At 45.5% G+C, this 18366-nt stretch overlaps 15 protein-coding genes across 15 annotated transcripts; 7 read left to right on the forward strand and 8 right to left on the reverse strand.

The window, feature by feature from the left end:
- Nucleotides 1-392: 392 nt before the first annotated feature.
- On the reverse strand, nucleotides 393-1079 carry DI09_7p10 (uncharacterized protein; the record flags this gene model as incomplete). Its single annotated transcript, XM_013381251.1, has 2 exons — nucleotides 393-752; nucleotides 891-1079. The coding sequence occupies 2 exons, from the start codon at nucleotides 1077-1079 to the stop codon at nucleotides 393-395; spliced, it is 549 nt and encodes a 182-aa protein (XP_013236705.1).
- A 103-nt stretch (nucleotides 1080-1182) lies between these two features.
- Nucleotides 1183-4206, forward strand: DI09_7p20 (uncharacterized protein; the record flags this gene model as incomplete). The annotated part of the gene is made up of 1 exon (XM_013381252.1): nucleotides 1183-4206. One exon carries the CDS (start codon nucleotides 1183-1185, stop codon nucleotides 4204-4206), a length of 3024 nt encoding a protein of 1007 aa, XP_013236706.1.
- A 939-nt stretch (nucleotides 4207-5145) lies between these two features.
- Nucleotides 5146-7014, forward strand: DI09_7p30 (uncharacterized protein; the record flags this gene model as incomplete). The annotated part of the gene is made up of 2 exons (XM_013381253.1): nucleotides 5146-5298; nucleotides 5323-7014. 2 exons carry the CDS (start codon nucleotides 5146-5148, stop codon nucleotides 7012-7014), a joined length of 1845 nt encoding a protein of 614 aa, XP_013236707.1.
- A 146-nt stretch (nucleotides 7015-7160) lies between these two features.
- DI09_7p40 (uncharacterized protein) lies at nucleotides 7161-7869 on the reverse strand (the record flags this gene model as incomplete). The annotated part of the gene is made up of 2 exons (XM_013381254.1): nucleotides 7161-7449; nucleotides 7556-7869. The coding sequence occupies 2 exons, from the start codon at nucleotides 7867-7869 to the stop codon at nucleotides 7161-7163; spliced, it is 603 nt and encodes a 200-aa protein (XP_013236708.1).
- Nucleotides 7870-7941: 72 nt separating this feature from the next.
- On the reverse strand, nucleotides 7942-8337 carry DI09_7p50 (uncharacterized protein; the record flags this gene model as incomplete). The annotated part of the gene is made up of 1 exon (XM_013381255.1): nucleotides 7942-8337. The coding sequence occupies one exon, from the start codon at nucleotides 8335-8337 to the stop codon at nucleotides 7942-7944; it is 396 nt and encodes a 131-aa protein (XP_013236709.1).
- A 36-nt stretch (nucleotides 8338-8373) lies between these two features.
- Nucleotides 8374-8664, forward strand: DI09_7p60 (subunit VIb of cytochrome c oxidase; the record flags this gene model as incomplete). Its single annotated transcript, XM_013381256.1, has 1 exon — nucleotides 8374-8664. One exon carries the CDS (start codon nucleotides 8374-8376, stop codon nucleotides 8662-8664), a length of 291 nt encoding a protein of 96 aa, XP_013236710.1.
- A 166-nt stretch (nucleotides 8665-8830) lies between these two features.
- On the reverse strand, nucleotides 8831-9047 carry DI09_7p70 (uncharacterized protein; the record flags this gene model as incomplete). Its single annotated transcript, XM_013381257.1, has 2 exons — nucleotides 8831-8963; nucleotides 8989-9047. 2 exons carry the CDS (start codon nucleotides 9045-9047, stop codon nucleotides 8831-8833), a joined length of 192 nt encoding a protein of 63 aa, XP_013236711.1.
- Nucleotides 9048-9104: 57 nt separating this feature from the next.
- DI09_7p80 (uncharacterized protein) lies at nucleotides 9105-10346 on the reverse strand (the record flags this gene model as incomplete). The annotated part of the gene is made up of 2 exons (XM_013381258.1): nucleotides 9105-10193; nucleotides 10308-10346. The coding sequence occupies 2 exons, from the start codon at nucleotides 10344-10346 to the stop codon at nucleotides 9105-9107; spliced, it is 1128 nt and encodes a 375-aa protein (XP_013236712.1).
- Nucleotides 10098-10919, forward strand: DI09_7p90 (uncharacterized protein; the record flags this gene model as incomplete). Its single annotated transcript, XM_013381259.1, has 2 exons — nucleotides 10098-10188; nucleotides 10525-10919. The coding sequence occupies 2 exons, from the start codon at nucleotides 10098-10100 to the stop codon at nucleotides 10917-10919; spliced, it is 486 nt and encodes a 161-aa protein (XP_013236713.1).
- A 198-nt stretch (nucleotides 10920-11117) lies between these two features.
- Nucleotides 11118-12373, reverse strand: DI09_7p100 (uncharacterized protein; the record flags this gene model as incomplete). Its single annotated transcript, XM_013381204.1, has 4 exons — nucleotides 11118-11356; nucleotides 11407-11605; nucleotides 11755-11955; nucleotides 11993-12373. 4 exons carry the CDS (start codon nucleotides 12371-12373, stop codon nucleotides 11118-11120), a joined length of 1020 nt encoding a protein of 339 aa, XP_013236658.1.
- Nucleotides 12374-12421: 48 nt separating this feature from the next.
- DI09_7p110 (phosphopantothenoylcysteine decarboxylase) lies at nucleotides 12422-13055 on the forward strand (the record flags this gene model as incomplete). Its single annotated transcript, XM_013381205.1, has 3 exons — nucleotides 12422-12505; nucleotides 12544-12810; nucleotides 12846-13055. The coding sequence occupies 3 exons, from the start codon at nucleotides 12422-12424 to the stop codon at nucleotides 13053-13055; spliced, it is 561 nt and encodes a 186-aa protein (XP_013236659.1).
- Nucleotides 13056-13238: 183 nt separating this feature from the next.
- DI09_7p120 (uncharacterized protein) lies at nucleotides 13239-13568 on the reverse strand (the record flags this gene model as incomplete). The annotated part of the gene is made up of 1 exon (XM_013381206.1): nucleotides 13239-13568. One exon carries the CDS (start codon nucleotides 13566-13568, stop codon nucleotides 13239-13241), a length of 330 nt encoding a protein of 109 aa, XP_013236660.1.
- A 330-nt stretch (nucleotides 13569-13898) lies between these two features.
- Nucleotides 13899-14927, forward strand: DI09_7p130 (uncharacterized protein; the record flags this gene model as incomplete). Its single annotated transcript, XM_013381207.1, has 1 exon — nucleotides 13899-14927. One exon carries the CDS (start codon nucleotides 13899-13901, stop codon nucleotides 14925-14927), a length of 1029 nt encoding a protein of 342 aa, XP_013236661.1.
- Nucleotides 14928-15596: 669 nt separating this feature from the next.
- Nucleotides 15597-17077, reverse strand: DI09_7p140 (uncharacterized protein; the record flags this gene model as incomplete). Its single annotated transcript, XM_013381208.1, has 4 exons — nucleotides 15597-15953; nucleotides 15991-16773; nucleotides 16800-17009; nucleotides 17066-17077. The coding sequence occupies 4 exons, from the start codon at nucleotides 17075-17077 to the stop codon at nucleotides 15597-15599; spliced, it is 1362 nt and encodes a 453-aa protein (XP_013236662.1).
- An 83-nt stretch (nucleotides 17078-17160) lies between these two features.
- On the forward strand, nucleotides 17161-17583 carry DI09_7p150 (uncharacterized protein; the record flags this gene model as incomplete). The annotated part of the gene is made up of 2 exons (XM_013381209.1): nucleotides 17161-17411; nucleotides 17451-17583. 2 exons carry the CDS (start codon nucleotides 17161-17163, stop codon nucleotides 17581-17583), a joined length of 384 nt encoding a protein of 127 aa, XP_013236663.1.
- Nucleotides 17584-18366: the final 783 nt, after the last annotated feature.

Here is an 18366-nt window from a genome sequence, read left to right on the forward strand (position 1 = left end):
TCCAATTTGATGTTTGAGCCTCTTTTTGATCCCCCCCTTGCCTATCAAAGGTACAAACGCGCCTTTGAAGTGGTCGCTGGGTGCTCCAGGGTTAGGCGCCATTTCTAAAAATAGATTTTGGACGTGGGGTGTGGAGGCGGACAGTTTTTGGAGTTTTTTCGAGGCCAATTGCTTTTTCCTTAGCTCAAAGAAGGGTTAGGCAAAATCTACGCTGTAAAAAAATCTTATTTGAATTTTAGGGGTCATGGCAGCTGATGCAACGCTCAGCCCAATTTCAAAATACACACCAATGCTTTTATTTTTGCTTTATTTTCCACTGCAGCATTAATTTAGCATTTATGCGTCTGCCATCCAATGCCTCTTTTTGATCAATTTTTCTCGTATCTCCAGCTTTAGTTTGCCATATGCTCTAGAGCGCTGCATGTGGCAGCTTTTGAGTTTGAAATTTCGGCAAGGTATTCGGGAAAGATCCATTCCGATAGAATAGCTAAACCTTGGCCCTTAAAAGAGGATGATGAGACCGTGGCTTCGATCATGGATAGGATGGTTCGGCAAAATTCCAAAATTTTTTCTAAATTCTTCTCCACCATTAAATGGCCAGACGTTGAAAGTGAAATGTTAGATAGCTTTTCTAAGTATGCCAGGGCTTCTGATGCCGTGCAAAATGCCATGACAACTGATCTCGAAATCGGAGATAGGCCCTTCAACGTGCAATAGTAGGATATGGATTCGTCCCATCGCACCGCACTTTCCTATTGCTAAGAAGATACCAAAACATGCCTCCTCAATGGTGTGCAGAATTGCAATTAGGAAAAAGGCTACGGACACTTTTGCAGAAACTTTAGCCTCTCCACACCCTATATAGGTGAAGGGGAACAAAAATCACATACTTTTGACAATTTCTTTGTTGGAGACATGCGATCGACATTCTTTTCCATTGCACGAGCCCTTGAACGAAAAATCATACAGTTGGCATATTGACCTGGGATCCCCGTCGCAAATGACAAAGTCCAACATCTGTCCCGACCCGTCCAAGGATGAAAACTCAAACATCTGATAGCGTTGCGATGTGGCTCCATGCGAAAGTAGCAAGCAACTGAAATGCGCCATGGGAGCAGAAAGCAGTAAACTTGCAGCTAAAAAAATAAATTTTCAGACACAGCAATTTTTCAAACGATCCCCATGCGGCTTGGCCATTCGTCAGGCATGGCCGGCTATTGCCTGCATCGAACGGCCTCTTGGCGTGCAAAATATTCTTCACATGCTAAATCACCTTCTGAATTCTCGTTGGATGTGCTGATGCGTGATATTGACATCTTTGGTGATGACAACTACGGTCTGCAAGGCAGGATCTCCAACTATCTCTCGTGGATGCAAACATCGGGATATGACCGCAAATCTGAAGACACCAGGCAGGCCAATTTTACAGAAAATTCACAAGACATTCAGAAATCCGATCCTCTTTCTTTGCTACGGGGAAATATGCCCCTCCGATATCAAATCCATGGATTTCTAAACGCCGTTACGGCCCAGCAAATCACATTCGACCGGCTTGATGCCGTTCAGATTCTTGCCTATTTGCTTGCATATGACGACTCATTTTCTGTCGGGGAACGGCTTATTCGCATCGTCCGCTCTCACGAGCAGCTGACTCGGAGTATGCATCTCTTTTCGCTGGAAGAAAAAAACGCCATCATCTATAGAATGCTGCAACTCTCCACACAGGTCTTCCATATTGGTGTTCTCGCCTCTTTAGTGGAGCATTTCTTCCAGTGCAAGGAAAACAGAAAAGCACTCAATTTGAATGTAAAGTCCATTGAATACCAACATCTCTCCATGGCGCGCTCCATCTTACACCTGATGGCAATCAAGGGAGCACGCCTAGATTTTCGAATCTTAAAGCTGCTACTAAGAGCATATCGCAACCATCTGGCTACTTACCTGCGTAGTGACCATGGTAGCCGCCAAAAAATTATCGTCATCCCCATTACCGAGTTCATTGTAGGACTTGAGGCGGCCCTTGGAGCACCCCACGGCTTAAGTGCCCCCACATCTGGTGCTATAAGTGCTTCAGCATCTTTTAGAACTTTGGAATCGGTCGATGTTCCTTGTTTGGTTCTCGAAATCTTTGTGCTGCAGTTACACCTGAGGTTATCAAGCCTTGCCGATGGAATTTCAGACTCTAACCGCCTTTTCTATGACGAGATCTCCAGTCGTATCCGACGTAAATCTTGTGTATTTGAGCATCTACGCTCGCGTCTTTGTGTACAAGCGCCACAGATTCTTTTTGAGCTCGATCCCTCCTTTGATCGGCAGCAAGCCTTTCTCTACCACCGTGCACTAGAGTTTTCCACCGGAACTGTTCCTTTTCGGTCTTGGATGGTCTTTTTGCATAAAAAACATGATGCCAATTTTAGAGCAAAAGATGGGCATTCCGATGATGTCAGTGTCGATGGCACCACTACGTGCGAACATATTCTTGCATGCAGTCGGTTGGGCTTTCGTGCGTTGTCGGAAATTTCAGACTCTGAAGTTCGAGAGCTTATTTTTCTTGTTCTCGGGCCCAAGATTAGACCCCCCTCTTCATCAGCCATGGCAGTTTATCCACTTCTTGATATTTTGTGGACCAAGGACACCCTAGTTCCTTTAGCGCAGTCTCTTATGAATGCCATTGCTGGAGATGTACGTAAGTCTGATACACAGCTGCGGGCCCTGCGTGGCTGGCTTGTTTTGAAGGTCTTGCAGTTTTCTTTGGAAACGCTTACCAATTCAGGACCAAATGCAAGGTATCGCCAAAAATCAGCCCAGTCATCGATAGAACCTTCTGTGATGTTAACGGGCCCTTCTAGCTCTGGAAGTAAACTAGATGTCCTGGTAACGTGGTTTAGGCGATCCTCGTTGTACGAGGGTCCTGTGAGTTCCATACCACGCCTTCAGACGGAAAAATTTGCTGTCGATAAGTTCATCTTTTCTCTTTTCACAATTGGCGGGACTTATCTCTCGTTCGTCTCGTCAATTCTCAATCTTTCAATGGCAAAGTCGATGCGGTCATCGGCAAACTTTCTTTATCTACTCGACGCACATGCATGGATAGCAACCATATCGCTGTTGTGGGAACGGAAAAGATACAATCCAATCGTGGACTTTTATCGGCTATTTATTGAAACAGACAACAACAACAACAGCGCGTTTTGGCTGCCTCAAGGGGGAAAGTATCTCGCTAGAGAGCACCTCTCAGAGGCTGAGATAACGGAAATTGAGGATGGCCCATCCACGGCATTTTCGCACAATGGAGTCCGTGATGTTAATGCTAGACCTAGTGTATTATTTGATGATCTTTTTCTTGATCCTCTGATAAAAGCCCATGAAGAGGAGGGAGACCCCTGCGAGCATTTGGTCGCCGTTGATAACATGTCGGGCCAAACCATTGATAGTTCGCAGTGGATCCTTTCCAGATCATACAGGATACACCATGTGATGCGGTTGTTGGACATCCTCATCATGGCAATGGTTATAAAGAGCGAATGGCAGCTGCTTTTGGGGTTGCTCTATCGCATTAAAGAGACCCTCCCTAGGGCCATTCCAGTCTCAAAAATCGTAAACAGACTACGAAGCCACATCCCATTTATTTTGCAAAATCTTTGTGGCGGCTTCATCCTCAACGACCAGAGCCATCTGGAAACAAGGCACCCAAAAGACAGGGATTTTCAAGCAAAGCCTGAGCGTACGAAATACAATCCGAATAGGACAGTCCATCTACAGGGGGAGTATGGCACGAGAATCGAGTTTTTTCCAAGGGAGCAGCCGCAATTCCCACACAGACCTTATCTCGTCGTGCAGATTGAGCAAACCCGAGTGCCATGCACACTCCCATGCCTTCCCGATCATATGAGCATGTCGCAATTTGGAAACCTGTTGCCGCTGATCCAATGGGGCCCCTACAAACGGAGCCGCCAATTTGATCCCGGATCGCTGGCCACACGAATACCCGAGTATGTAAAGGATGTGGGGGCGTTGAGATCATATTTGAAATCCGACACAACGGTCTTTTCGGCCGACGAAATCCAAGCATTGCGATTGGTGTTGTTTACTGTCCATATCAAACCCGGGTCCACAGACCATAATAGAAATGGTGCTGATGGGATCAATCTTCTAGATCACGATGGCAATAGGGTGAAGGAGCGTATATTTAGGTGGCAACGATAAATCTGAATGTAACCCTAAGCTCGATGAGGAGCCATTGTTCAATGGGTGCGGAATGCCTTTGTAAATTAAACTTTAATTTGGCGCCAATCAGAAAGACCCCAGCCCTGTGGTCGCACTGCAGCACAAACAAATGTAAAGATGGCCAGAGGCCACAATTCAGCAAAACCCCATCTGCATACATCGTAATTTGAATGGGCTCCATGCACGAAAGCAAGCCCACGGCCTTTGTACACCCGTCGCGCCGGAGGGAATATTTTGAAACGGAACTTCAGACCCAGGTGACTCTGAGCCCTATTTTCGGCGCAAAGCCATTTATTGGCTGCTCTTCTGACAGCCGCCCCAGGGAGGAAAGATCAGTAGAAGAGGTGTATGGGCCCAATGGCATTCAATTGGATGAGCCGATAAAGTTTGTAATCAGCGCATCGGAATCAGATGTGCGAACACCTACTTTGGAGGATAAAGAGCAATCTTCTCCTATTTTGTCTCCGACGAGCACCCCTGCCCGCACATTGCGAAAAAGATATCAAATGCAGGGAAATGGAAAGGCGGACTCAAGTTGCGACCATCAACAAAAACAAAATGCCTACCAATTTGAGGATAAAATAGATTGCTCCTCCGAACTAATTGGAAGCTCTCTAGGTAAGTAAATGTTGAAAATTTGTCGGCCTTTCTTGTCTGAAAATTTGTCGGCCTTTCTTGTCTGAAAATTTTTCGGCTTTTCTTGTTTGAAATTGACTAACTGTGGTGGTAGATGAGCGACTACCTGGTGCCAAAAAAAGGATTCTGCAGGCATTCCAATCATCCATAAAGTCATTTTCCACACAAATCACGGACAGCTTGATACAAACAAAAGGATTGCTGCCGCTGCCGTTGAACAACGAATATTTTGAAGAAATTTCGTGTGCACCGATCGACCCATATTCGGTGGTCGAATACGACATGGATTTGGAAGGTATGCTGCGAATCTTGTCTTTAGATGCGGAATGGCTTCGACTTTACAACGAGCAACATGCAGACGCAAAGGCGTATACATTTACCGAGAACGACTTTGAGGCTGCCATTGATGCATTTGAAAAAGAGTGGCATTCGCTGGTAAGTTTTTTTTACAAGCCCTAGATAAATCCGTTAATCCTAAAGGAAGAGTTCAACACCGAAGTGTCAGACGATTCTTGTTGCGATGTCTGTGGATCTCCAGACGCGTCGAATGCAAACGCGATAATATTTTGTGACCGATGTGACATGGCCGTCCACCAGGAATGCTACGGGGTGCCTAGTATTCCAGAGGGAAGATGGCTATGCACCAAGTGTGGACTGATTCCAAATTCCATTGTCAACTGCACGCTGTGCCCGCATTATGAAGGTGCCATCAAACCCACTGACGACGGAGGTTGGGCACACATAGCTTGTGCACACTATATTGAAGAGACCGGGTTTTCAAACGAAACGTATTTGGAGCCGATCACTGGAATTTCGCAGATTTCCCCGGCAAGGTTGAAGCTAAAGTGCTTTCTTTGCAAAATCAAACACGGGGCACCGATCCAATGCTCTTCAAAACATTGTAATGTTTCGTTCCACGTAAGATGTGCGCAACTGGCAAACTTGAGCATGGATTATATGCATAAACGCACATATTGCCCTAGACACACTCCAAACGGCCAAAAAGATAGGACTTTTAATGGGATCGAACTCAACGCACAAGGTACAATGCCAACTGAACCGATACAAACGGTTAACCACCAATATTTTGTTCCCAAAGGCTTCAAAGTTGAAGGTGCATCATCAGAAACCCTGCCCACTCTGGTTCCAAACATAGCCGAAAAAAATGAACAACCAAACAGTGAGCCTATTAAGATTTCGCAGATGCCACCTGTATCTCCAGAAGTTATTTTTTCCAGAATTAGAAATGGCGAGCCATGGAAGCACGATTCGAACAAGTTTCCGTGGAAAAAGGTATCAACGGAGTCTTCCCATCAATTTGAGCATTTTTTGAGGTCCGTAGCAAGATATTGGTCGCTTAAAAGAGACTTCAAGGGGGTGTCCTTGATTCGACGATTGTATCTTGAAAATTCAAGCCCCTCAAGTTCACTGTCCGAAGATGTTTTGGAAGAAATTACACAAAGGTTGAGGGGCGTCCGATTTCAACTTGAAATGATCAGGAGCCTAGTTGAGCTCAACAAAAGGCTGTTTGAATTGAAGCTAAAAGATTTGCAGCAAATAGGACGCATTTCAAACTTACTGCGAGTGCCCACTTATCATGAACAGAAAGACGTGTTGCAAAAGTTAAAGTCCATTGATAAGCAAAAATATTTTCGAGAACCCGTATCGGTTGAGTATGCGCCAGACTATTTGGATATTATAGAAAATCCGATGGATTTTGCAACGATCGAGTTCAAGTTAACGACAGGAAAATATCTGCAAAAGGCTCAATTGCTAATACCCTCAACAAGCAAAGATTCTGTGCATCAACAAATTTCATCTGCGGCATGGGAACTATTCAAAAAAGATTTTGACCTCATCTGCTTTAATGCAACGACATACAATGGCCCCAAAACAAGATGGTACAAGGCAGCACAAAATCTAAACGCCCTTGGGACGCCTCTCATTGAGCAAAGGCAGAAGGCCTCTTTGTGTTTCCTCAAAGAGGCCATAGATTGGATGCAAAGCCCCATTTCAGAGTATTTGCAAGTTTTGTGCCACCAGTTGTGCCCCTATTCCAAGCTGCCAATAGAAGAGCTTTTTGATGAACAAAAATATGGCAGCTCCTATAAAAAAAGCAATCCCTACTCGCTGATTGATGTGGAATACTAGCGACGCTCAACCGAAAATGTCTTTGTGCGGCCGCCTAAATAGCACACCGCCCAACGTATCCCTATTTAAGTCCTCTATTTTGAGACATTCGCTGACAAAGCACAACATGGTGTTGAAAGGTCCCTTTTGCCAAACATACACCAAAACTAAACATGTAACTTGGAAAAAATCGCCAAACTTGTCTCTGCAGGTGTGCAGCCCGTCGCTGATCCGAGACACAGAACATTGATCACCGTTCCATGATACAGAGAGGATGCAAAGCAAGCCCCATTGTGCATGCTTGGAATGGGCACATTTGCTGTTGACGAGCAGGAAAGAACCAAGGCAGCGCAAGATGCATCCGCACAAATCGGTTCCGCTAAAGCGGACGCGGCCAAAGTGTTGGAGCGGAGAGTCCAGTGTGATTCTGAATCTTGAAGGACCGAAAATTGACAACTGTCGTTTTCCATTTGAACGAAATTGGATATTGATGCGTTCAAGATGATAGTAGATCCAAAAACACATGCTTTCCTAAAAACACGCTCAAATGTGTACCACGTACCTTATGAAGACCTGTAAAATTTCAAAATTCGAGTGTTGAGGAAATAGCATTGGAGAAGTTGGCGTGCATGCTTTTCCAATCACATCATTTCCATCGTGCTCCTCGTCATCAATGTCAGAACAGGAGGGATGGAAGCGACCAATCGCCGATTTAAATTTCTGGAGGCGACTTTTAATGGTCTCATCGCTTGCGTTCTCTGCCTCCAAGGCTGAAGCGAAATTGCAATATCCAAAAAGAACCATTTCACGAAATAAAGGGTCAAACGTGGAAAGCGTTTCCATAGACAGCGTTTCAACTTGATCCAATATGCGCATGAAGGATCTTTTTTTGAGCAGCGAAAAGGAGCGGTCCGAAAACACATCTTCTTTCGAAAGTGGAAGCTACAATCAACCCCAATGCCAACGAACCTTATAATGGCGGCCCTCAAACAAATAATAAAGCGGCTTGACCTCGATCATCGACAAATAATCGGAAGAAATTTTCAGCTCAATGCAGGAATCGACAACAGGGTGCCTTGTTCCCAGCGGACATGCGCCAAAATCAATCAAAATGCTCTGAGCCTGCGGGGAGCACCACGACTTCTCGATTTGGATAGTTGAAATATCACAATCAGATGAATGGATTTCTTGCAGAGACCGGGCACAATCCACGCTCCCGCCAAAAAAGGGGCTTTTCTCGACCATTAGAACCTTTTTGCCAGCCGCAGCTTGCACGGCAGCATTGATGCACGTTGACAAGCTTGTAGAATCAAAGAGCACATCAATGGATTCCCTTGTGTTCATTGCAGTTAAAATTTTCTTAAATTTTAATTTTATTTTATGACCCCAGAAAAGGACTTGGAAACTTGTCCGGCTGCGTCACGATTGCCACGTAGTCGTGGCAGCTCATATAATAGAGAGGAAAGGGATAAATGCTGGAAATCCAAGGAACGCTACTTTGAATGTCTTGATAAAAAGGGCGATGCCAATTGTGGGGGTGAATATGAAGAGTTTTCCAAGCGGTGCCCAGAAGTGTGGGTTAATTATTTTGTTTCCAAACGAACATACACGATCCGAATGGAGGAGGCCAAAAAACGGCTGGAAGAAGAAATTTCAAAATCTACAAACTGAGTGGTAGCAACGTTGGGCTGCATAAATGTGTTACATGACTATTCCTGTTTATTATTGGATTTACTGAGGCCCATTAAAAGATACCATAATTCACTGCGCGCGTATCACAGTTAGAAACATGTGTGCGGCAAGTTATATTTGGAAAAGGCTAACGAAAGAGAAAAGGCTAATGCACATACTGTTGACGCTTGATCAGCTCACATTCGCCTCCATTTTCAAAGTTGACTCTATATGTGTACAAGGAGCCCGAATAGGTTGCAACCACAAGCAAGTTACTGGTAGCGTTGGAAGGGTTAGCTCTTACTTGACAATGGCGCATATTACCCTTCGTGTCTTTTCCGGGATTTTGGCATATGCAAAGTGCCTTTCTGGCTCCAAGGCATCATTGATTGTCGATGGCAAAAGAGAGCCGATCACGCTACGGAGGGGTTAGAAAAAAGTCAATTGAAACCCGGAAGATGCCGAAAAAGAGCCACATCCACTGCTTGTAAATGGCAACAAGCGGAAAATGTGAATCGTGTCTGATTCCTCAGACGCCGCCACGAGAAAAGTAGAGTTCTGAGAGAAAGACAAATAGGTAATGGATATGGGAAACGAGCCTCTTCGGAATTGATACCGACAAATCCCGTCTGGAAGGCTAAATATCCTAATGATTGTGCCCTATGAGAAATGGGGAGGCAAGTCTCGATTACCTTGTCAGAGGCGGTGGCTATCAGATTCCCAGAAGTATTAAACTTTACATAAACTAATGGAGATTTGTGCGCCTGAACTATTTTTAACGCTGGTTTTGGCTTGCATGCGTCAGAGGTTGTCGCGTTCACGGGCTCCGAAGCAAACGCGTCATAAACCAGCAGATCTCCGGGCGAAGATATGTCTGGAATTGCGAAATATGGCTCTTCCGAATTTGGAGATAAGCTGACGATGTGTCTTCCCGTGGAAACCTGCAACGTGGGCAGCAAGACACCGTCGTCTGTCGGCTCTTTGCCTTCGCCCGACGAAACTGCGGTGAAGGAAAAGGATGACGATGGAATGGTCAAATAAAATAGCTTTGCCATCGTGGACATGTCGTAAATAAAGACTTGGCCATCACAATTGACCAACAGCCTTTTTCTGTTCATTTGGACGTGAAAGATGGTCGATGGAAATCGCAGGTCATACATAACAGAACCGTGCTTTGTATTGATCAGAGAGAGCGTTCTGGCGCTGGAAAGGGCGCCTAGCCAAGAAAGCACAGATTGCGTACCTTTTGGAATGGAATTAGATGGGCCGCCACCAAGGGGCAGCTCGGTTTCGCTCGAACCCCGGGGCGACGTGAGGCGGAGACGGCCGTCTCCAAGCCCAACGACGCCGATCATGCTTGTACAAAAGAGCATGGATACGATTCTGGCGCCGCTTTCCCGATTGTCGTCTTGAGGTAAACCATTTGTGCACACATGCTTACCAAGGTAATCGTAGCACAGGGAAAGCGGATCGCAATTGAAGATTTTAAACCCGTGCGTGGTGCCGACTGCCAAGCATCTGCAGGTAAGCTATGAATGACAGCATACGATAGGTCCTGGTTGAATTCGAGCCACAGGATCATCTCATTTGTGAAGGACGAGGAGCAGGAAGAATCACCCATCGTAAAAATGATCAAATTTTACATTTAAAATTTCAGCTGCTTCGTACAATGTGGCATGCATGTGCAATAAAATTTACTTTTTGCATCGCCATCAGAATGACATCGATACTTTATTACATTAGCCTTCCCGTGTACTGGATCTTTGGAATCCTCTACCCAATCTATCAGTCGTACAAAGCCGTCGAGGCCAGAGGCATTGCGGAGACCGCGCTAGGTACATATTTGTCACTTTTTTCCAGATGAATCGACCCAGGGAATCAGCGCTCAAAAGTCGACGGGTGGCGTTTCCCATTGGGTCAACTTTTGGATAGTCTCGAACCTGATGCATCTGATCACTGGAATTCTGGAGCATGGAAGCCCGGAAAACATGCCTGCTTTCTACATTATCTTTAAAATGGTTGCATTGGTGTATCTTCCTCTTGCCGAATCCGATTTGTCCGGAAAGTTTCTCGAATGCTGCGTGACGCCATTCTTTAAACCGCTTGTGCCGGAAATCGATTCTGCCTTCAACGATGTAATGAATGAACTCACCACAAAATCATCCAAGCTCTTCGACATGGCCAAAACAAAAGCATCTGCAAAAAGAGGGGCGCTTCCAAGGAAGCCATCTCCCCCCGCTCCATCTTCTAGCTAAATCAATAAAAGTTTGTAGGAATTGACTCTCACAGCGGGCCCAAATTACGTCTCAACCCCTTTGCGTTACAAGCAATTGCCAATGATTGCACATCAATGGATGGCTGCTTGGGGTGGCCGCGGGAATTTCCCATCCATCCATCGATTGATGGTGGGTTACCATTTCAGGCTTTGTTGTCCGATTGATTTTTCAAATGTTCTATTTTTTAATACTGAGCCACTTTTCGTCGTCCCCTTGTCCAAGCTTGACGACACACAATTTTTTAACGAGCTCTTTAAAAAGCTCTTTGTTGGAAGGGTTGGCCTTCAAAGGCCCCTTTAGTAGCAGAATCAAGTCCTTCACCTTGATTGGGCCATTTTGGAGATGCGGGAGAATATCTGCATCCGTAAGTAGCATGGAGTCATGGCCCACTGAAGAGGCGGGCAAGGAGACCCTGGCTTTTTTCAAAGGTCCATTGGTGTTCTAAGGAAAGATCTGCCACAGCTACCTACCTTGGCGACGACTTCGGGCACCTCTTTTTTCTCCAATGGCAAGGCCACATTTTCGGTTCGCTCGTCTTCTTCAGATGAATAGGATAGCGAATCCTCAGGTAAAACTTCGGATTCATCCTCATCGGATTGATAAAGGTTCGATTTATCCAGGTGGCGAAGTGTCTTTCGCATCTCTCGTCCTGCTATTGTGAGGGTCTAAGGTAAAAAAGCCCCCAGTACTGATTTAGTTGTCCGATCCTTGATGGCCTCACTACCTTCGTTGGTATCATCTTCATCGTCATCAAAGACATCATCGTAGTCCAATCCCTCAATTTCCTTGAATTAGAAAGGAAGGGGATACATACATCGGGAACATGATCTGGGCGCTCCTCTTCATCGATTTCGACGACAGCCTCTTTTTTCATGACAATCTGTTCCAAACGCGTTGTGGGCTGCAGTTTCCTGGTGTTTTCGGCCTCCTCCTTGAGACCGATGTTTGTGGAAAGCGAAAGCCGGGGCGAAAATCGGTACCATTTGTTGACCAGTAACACTCTAAACTCGGCGCCCTATTCTTGTCATGGCATGCGGTGCTACCTGATTGACGAATAAAACATATTTTTGCTGTTGCCCCCCTTCAAGTCGCGAAGAGTAGGACTTTCCATCGCCATCCTCCAGAACCCAAGGTGCTGCTTCTTCCGCTTTGAGGGCCTTTTGAGTTGGAGATTCAAAATGGGTGATAATTTGCGAGCGTCTCTTTAATCTTGGATTTGACGAGGCAAGATTTTCTTCGCCATCCATCGGAGGAGACGCCTCCGAAATGGCGTCTTTGGAGTTTCGATATAAACGTACGGGTGGCACAAATTCGGAAAAGGGAAGAGCACCGCCTCCCTTTTCGGGCATCAGCATGACGTGGTAGTTTGTTGATTGCAGAAAGGACTTGATTTTGTACTCGCTATACTTTGGGGCCTGGCTATTCGAGGACATCAATGAAAATGGAAAATAATTTGGAAGTAGCGCAATTTTTAAAGACACATGAACTTGCTCCTTGGTCTTACGGGAAGCGTTGCTGCAATAAAGCTGCCTCTATTGCTTTCCTCGATTGAAGAATCGCTTCCGGTTTGTTTAAGAAATTTATTTAGAATGCATCGGTAAAGGTAGTCCTCACTTCAACGGCCGAAAAGTTCATAAAGGATGTTGACATCAACGCTCCTGTTTATAGAGATGAAGATGAGTGGATCGTACGTGCTAAAGGGTCTGCTAACTTTTTAGAGCTGGAAGAGACTGGGCGACCCGGTGTTGCATATCCAGGTACTTTGTTTGCCTTACCAGAGCTTAGGGATTGGTGCGATGTGATCCTGATAGCGCCATTAGATGCAAATTCGCTTGAAAAGATCGCACATGGAATGTGCGACAATCTCCTGGTAAGTCATGCGCAACACATCTGATGTAGCGATAGACAAACATCATAAGAGCATCGATTCCACATGTGGCCTCATGCCCCAAAATCATGGTCGCTCCCGCTATGAACACGGCAATGTGGCAACATCCTTGTACCAATGACCAACTGGGGATATTGAAAAGCTGGGGCATGCGGATAATTCCGCCTGCCGAAAAGCTGCTTGCCTGCGGAGACTTTGGTGGCTTTTTATGTGCTAACGTGGCATAGGAATTGGAGCAATGGCTTCCGCCGCCGACATTGTCCGTATGCTTGCTACTCTTTGTGAGCAAATTTGAAATTATATGTTTATATCTTTTCATAAATAAGGGCGGTCGTACTTTGTCCCGTTGAGCCACCATAGGAGAATGACGGGCCAGTTTGGATGTTTTCTAACAGCCTCCATTCTATAAATTAGCCATGGGAGCAATATAGCATACCGGCACCAAACCACCGATCTAGCTCCTCAATGGTCCAATTGCAGGAGACAATTATAAATATCGTAGTTGCCGGCAGTGCCAGCTGGCGCAAACTTGCCCTGTATTGATGGACGAGGTCGTCAAGGGGCCTCTGCGCACAGGCGCCGAGCGTGATTGCATCAAAGGTCCCTTTGTCGAAGATTAGCGAATATGTAGAGTCGCACGAAAACGTGAGGAAATCAGCAACTTTCCATGAAAAGCTGCCGCCCAATAGTGCAGCGGCATTTTTGGAGGCAAGCTCAATGGCCTCATCAACATAGTCCATGCCGGTATATGAACAAAAGGCGTGTTTACGGAAAAGTGCTTGCAACAACTGTCCGTTTCCTGTACCGATCTCGAACACGGAGTGTTCGCACGGCCGGGACTCCAAATGGCCGTGTTTTATTGCATGCCAATGACAGCTTCTTTCGACGATGGAATGCTGGACGGAACCGCCAAACCACACCTCCCCAGCATCGCCAAAGTCGTTCCAGTTATTCAGATCTTGGTGATAATAGGTCTTCCAGCTACAAATTAATTTCCATTGCCTACTATTGATGCGTGCCCAGGGCACTACTGCATTCAGAGTGGTGGTCCATAAATTTTTTAAAAATTTATGAATTCCAGCCAAGTCAACTGTATTAAATGCAAACGGGTTCCCTTTGTATTTTCATTTCGCGATTTTCATTATTGCAAACCTTGCTTCATTGAGCAATATAAACAGAAGATTGGGCATGCGCTGAGTGCCCAGCCAAAGTCGTTGATTGCTTCCAAAATCGGCCAAGACAAGACATGTACAATTGTGGTTGCCCTATGGGATACCCAGGACTCGCTTGCTCTTTTAAAATTTGTGCTCCACTACGAGCTTGGTGTAAATTCAAAATATCGCGGCATTTCGTACAAATTTCTGCTCTTCTTGGCGAAAGGCTGCCATGGAAAGCCCAAATACATGCCACAGATACGAGCTCTATTGGTGGGATACTCTGATGTCTCCGAGCAAGAGGAGGATCGCACTGACGTCTTTCTAATTAAAACCTTGCTAAAATCGGAAACGTTAAAGTCGAACGACTTGGTTTACATTCCATCTGCACAATACGATGTTGCCTTCTTTACCCTTTTTTTGACGCTCAACGGGCATGGATCGTTAATTCCAGCCTTCAGTACGCCATCAATTGTCATCTCCTCAATCCGAGATGCAATCGTCCACGTTTGCAGACCGCTTTTTTACTTATGCAAGGAAGAAATAGCGTTCTTCAACGGCATAGCACAGGAAATGGCCAATCTGGACCCCGTCAGCGATGGATCTTTGGATTCAATAAGGTGCGATTTAGATTCCCTGGCCAATTTGAAGCTGGACGCCTCGTCTATTTGTGGGCACGATTTTCCATACTCTTCCAGCAAAAGTGGCGCCAATGTTTCGGAGAGTGCGAAAAACAATGACCAACACGGGCTAGCCTCGCTAGTTGATAGCTTCATTGATGAGCTTCAGAGGGACTCCAATGATGCCAGCGTGTCGATCCTGGCCAGAACAGCACAAAAACTGGACTCGTCGTTTCTTGCGTGCAACCAAAGATGCGCCCAATGCCCGCTTCCAGACTTTCGGCAAACCACGCCATGCGACGCTTGCGCGGACAATAAACTCTGACATTTATTTAATAATTGGGAGGCACGCTGTTGGATAAACAGGTCATCACGATCCATGGACAGGATTTGCGATGGTTTTAATTCTCCACATGCTGCTATTGCACTATTGTCTGGACGCTCGTGACGGAAATAAAGCCAGGTGCGTAATTGTTAATGCTGTTGTTTTCAAAGTAAAAAGTACAAATCTTAAAAGTGATTCAAATAATTTCAATTATGGTACCCCGCGTCCAAATTGTGGCCATTTTGCTTTGCATTGTCGCGCCTGTTTTGGAGGCAAGTGTCACCGTCACAATTACGTCGACACCGATTGTGTGGTACACTTCGGTGTTTGCAAAAAAATCTGCGCTGAACACGTCGATGGATATGGCGCACTATTTCTCCTTTCCAGTTCTACATTGCATGGAGCAGGGATGCTCGCTTCTCGAATTTTCCAAGCTGCAAGCATTTTCAATTGCCATGAGCACCTTGGGGGCCCTTTTGTTCCTATTTGTGTAGGTGGTGACGGCAATGTTCGAAGATGCTTGTATATGTTGTTAAATGGTTCTTTTTGACATGTTTTGTAGTATAATCGCAGTGTATATGCCACGGCACCTATGTAGCCCCAAGCGCAGATGCTCGATGTGGCCCCAAGCGCAGATGTTCGATGTGGCCCCAACCGCTTTATTGAAAACTAGTTTCTGAGCCACAATGTGCTGGCACGAATTCTATTATAATCTGGCAAGCTTTCAATGGGCCCAAAGGCGGCAACGGCAGGGCAACGGTCATACAGATACTCGGAACAGACCTTCTTGACCATAGAGACGTCAATTGCATCAATCAGAGCCTCCATCTCGGCAAGGGAGTAGCGTCGCCCAAAGACAAGAATTTGGCGGCCAATATCTTCCGCAACCTGGGTCGATCCGTCCAGCGAAAGCATCATCATGGCCTTGATTTGTGTTTTGGCTCGCTCAACCTCGCCCTCGGTGACATGAAGGCACAGGCGCACCCATTCGCTTTGGACATTGTTGACAAGGTCATCTAAATTATACTAGCATAGGGGGGGTAAGCACAAAGTAACAACATACTTTTCTATCGCTGACAAGGTAAATCCCCCAAAGACCGGTGTCCACATAGGCCGTATTGAACGACGTAAATGAGTGTGCCAACGAGTTGTGCGCCACATTTTGGGCCAATGGAGAGGAAAGGTAATATCCATCGGCCATGGACCGATCCCAGCTTCCCACAATTGTCTGCGCAACCAGGAGCGGGAAGTAGTCCGGGCTTTTGAATGAGGCTCCCTTGAGAGCAATGACAACATGCGCTGTTTCCATGTCGTCGTTTCTCACACGAACCTCTGCACCGGTATATGGTGCCGGGGGAGGCTTGCAAATGGATGTTGTTTTTGGGATGCGTGAAAATAGCTTTTCAGCCAGCGTAACAATGGCATCGTSGTCAACATCTCCCGCCGCGGCTAGAACCATGCGGGATGCGGAATAGTTGTCCGCTATGTACTGCTGAATGTCGCTTTTTGAGATTTTTCTAATATTCTCTTGGCTTCCTAAAATGGTCCTTCCTAGGGGAGTTCCTTGGAAGGCAACCGAGTGAAGGTAGTCCATGATGACCTCTTCCATGTTCTTATTGACCTCTTCATGCTCTCGCAAAATGACGTCTCTTTCGCGTTCAATTGCCCGGGGATCCAAAACCGCGTTTTGAAGAAGGTCAGATAAGATATCCATGGCCGCAGGAACATCCTGTCTTAAAGTTTTGGCATAAAAGCACGTTTGTTCGCGGGAAGTATAGGCGTTTAGATGGCCCCCCATATTTTCGATTTCCAGCTCAATATCAGATTGCGATCGGCGTTTGGTGCCCTAAAACTAAGTCGCAATTTGGCCACCTTGAATGTCATATGTTCGAGAAAATGAGCGGTCCCGTTATTCTGCTCGGTCTCGTATCTTGATCCGGTATCGATCCACATGCCAACAGTAGCGGTGGCCATATCGAGACGCTCGGTGGCAACCCGAAGCCCATTGGAAAGAACGGAGACGCGAGTCGAAGCGACCTTTGAAAAAGATGCCTTATTTACCGATGGGAGTGTGGAAAAGTGCTAAACAAATTATAACCAACACACCATGCCTTATGACTTGCGATAAATCTCTTTACCAAGCAATGCATGTTGTTTGCAGGGAAGCAAAAAGGATTTCTAAAAATGCTAATTGCAAATGGTGGTGGACATTGATTGTAAATTTTAATTTTAAATGAATCCGCTTCTTATTTGTGCAATGCTGCTCTTTACGCCCATTGTGAGTGTTGCTAGTGCCGGTAATGTTGTAACGATTATTAGTACGCTGAAAAATGGCGCACCGCTGAAGGGCACAATCAAACCCACATATACTGTGCAAGTTTTATTTGCAAAACCAACCACTTCGATTGTCATACTTTATGGCACTGATGGAACCATGGTTGCAGACGAAAAAGCAATGGAAGGGCTTATGAATACTCGGGGCCTGTACTATCAGCAACAGTCTACATTAAAAGTAATCTCAAGGACACCAGGAAAAGTTAATTATAATATAACCTGCCCCAACGCACACTTGTACGCGAATGTTGGACTCTCCTTTTTGATGAAGATCATTTTGGCCGTGATCGTGTTGTCGATGGTGATTGCAATTATTTTATAAATGTTTGTTTATCTCTTTTCTTCATATGATCAGTTTGAGGCCATCCCGCATCCTCCTACTTGCCTTTCTGATATCTTGTTGTGATGCATCTGCAAGATATTCGAAACCCACCAGTAGCGTCACGAGCACCTTAATTCTGTTTCAAAGCAAACCAGCAAAGCCCACCACAAATCCTACTATCAGTCGCGGGGCCAACACCAGCCAATTGGTCACGGTCTTTATGGGGAAAACCCTGATCTTTGATTACATCGTGTATTCTTCCGCGAGAACAATATATGTGAATACCAATCCTTCCCTGTGGAGCTCAATCGAACAAATGCTAAGTGGTGGCAGGCGGGAATTTGAAGGTTTATTTACAACAGTTCTCATCATCCTGGGAGCCACAATCATCATCATTGTACCTATGTTCATCATCATTTGACAACATTAGAGGAAAAGAAATATACAAAGTACAAAGGAAACAAGAATCATCACTACATGCATCCAAATGTATGCGTCATTCCATCCGTTATTTTCAACAGACGGCAGGCTAAATCCAATGAACTTGTCCGTTACAATAAAGTATGTAGTCATTGAAAAAAGAGTCACAATCTGAAGGATTGGAAACAAGCATCTGCTTGTTTTCTCCCCAAAATCGTTGGTTTTGGTGTCAATTTCTACGGTCGTCGTAAGCGTATCCGTATTTGCAAATTTGAGCCCACGTGTGGCCACCACTAGAAAGAGCATGACAACAAGTGGAATTTTCATAAATTGCCCCCTTTTTAATTTTACAAATTTCTACAC

This window comes from Mitosporidium daphniae (assembly GCF_000760515.2).
Source record: "Mitosporidium daphniae strain UGP3 chromosome Unknown contig-7, whole genome shotgun sequence".
Taxonomy (NCBI): Eukaryota; Fungi; Microsporidia; genus Mitosporidium; species Mitosporidium daphniae.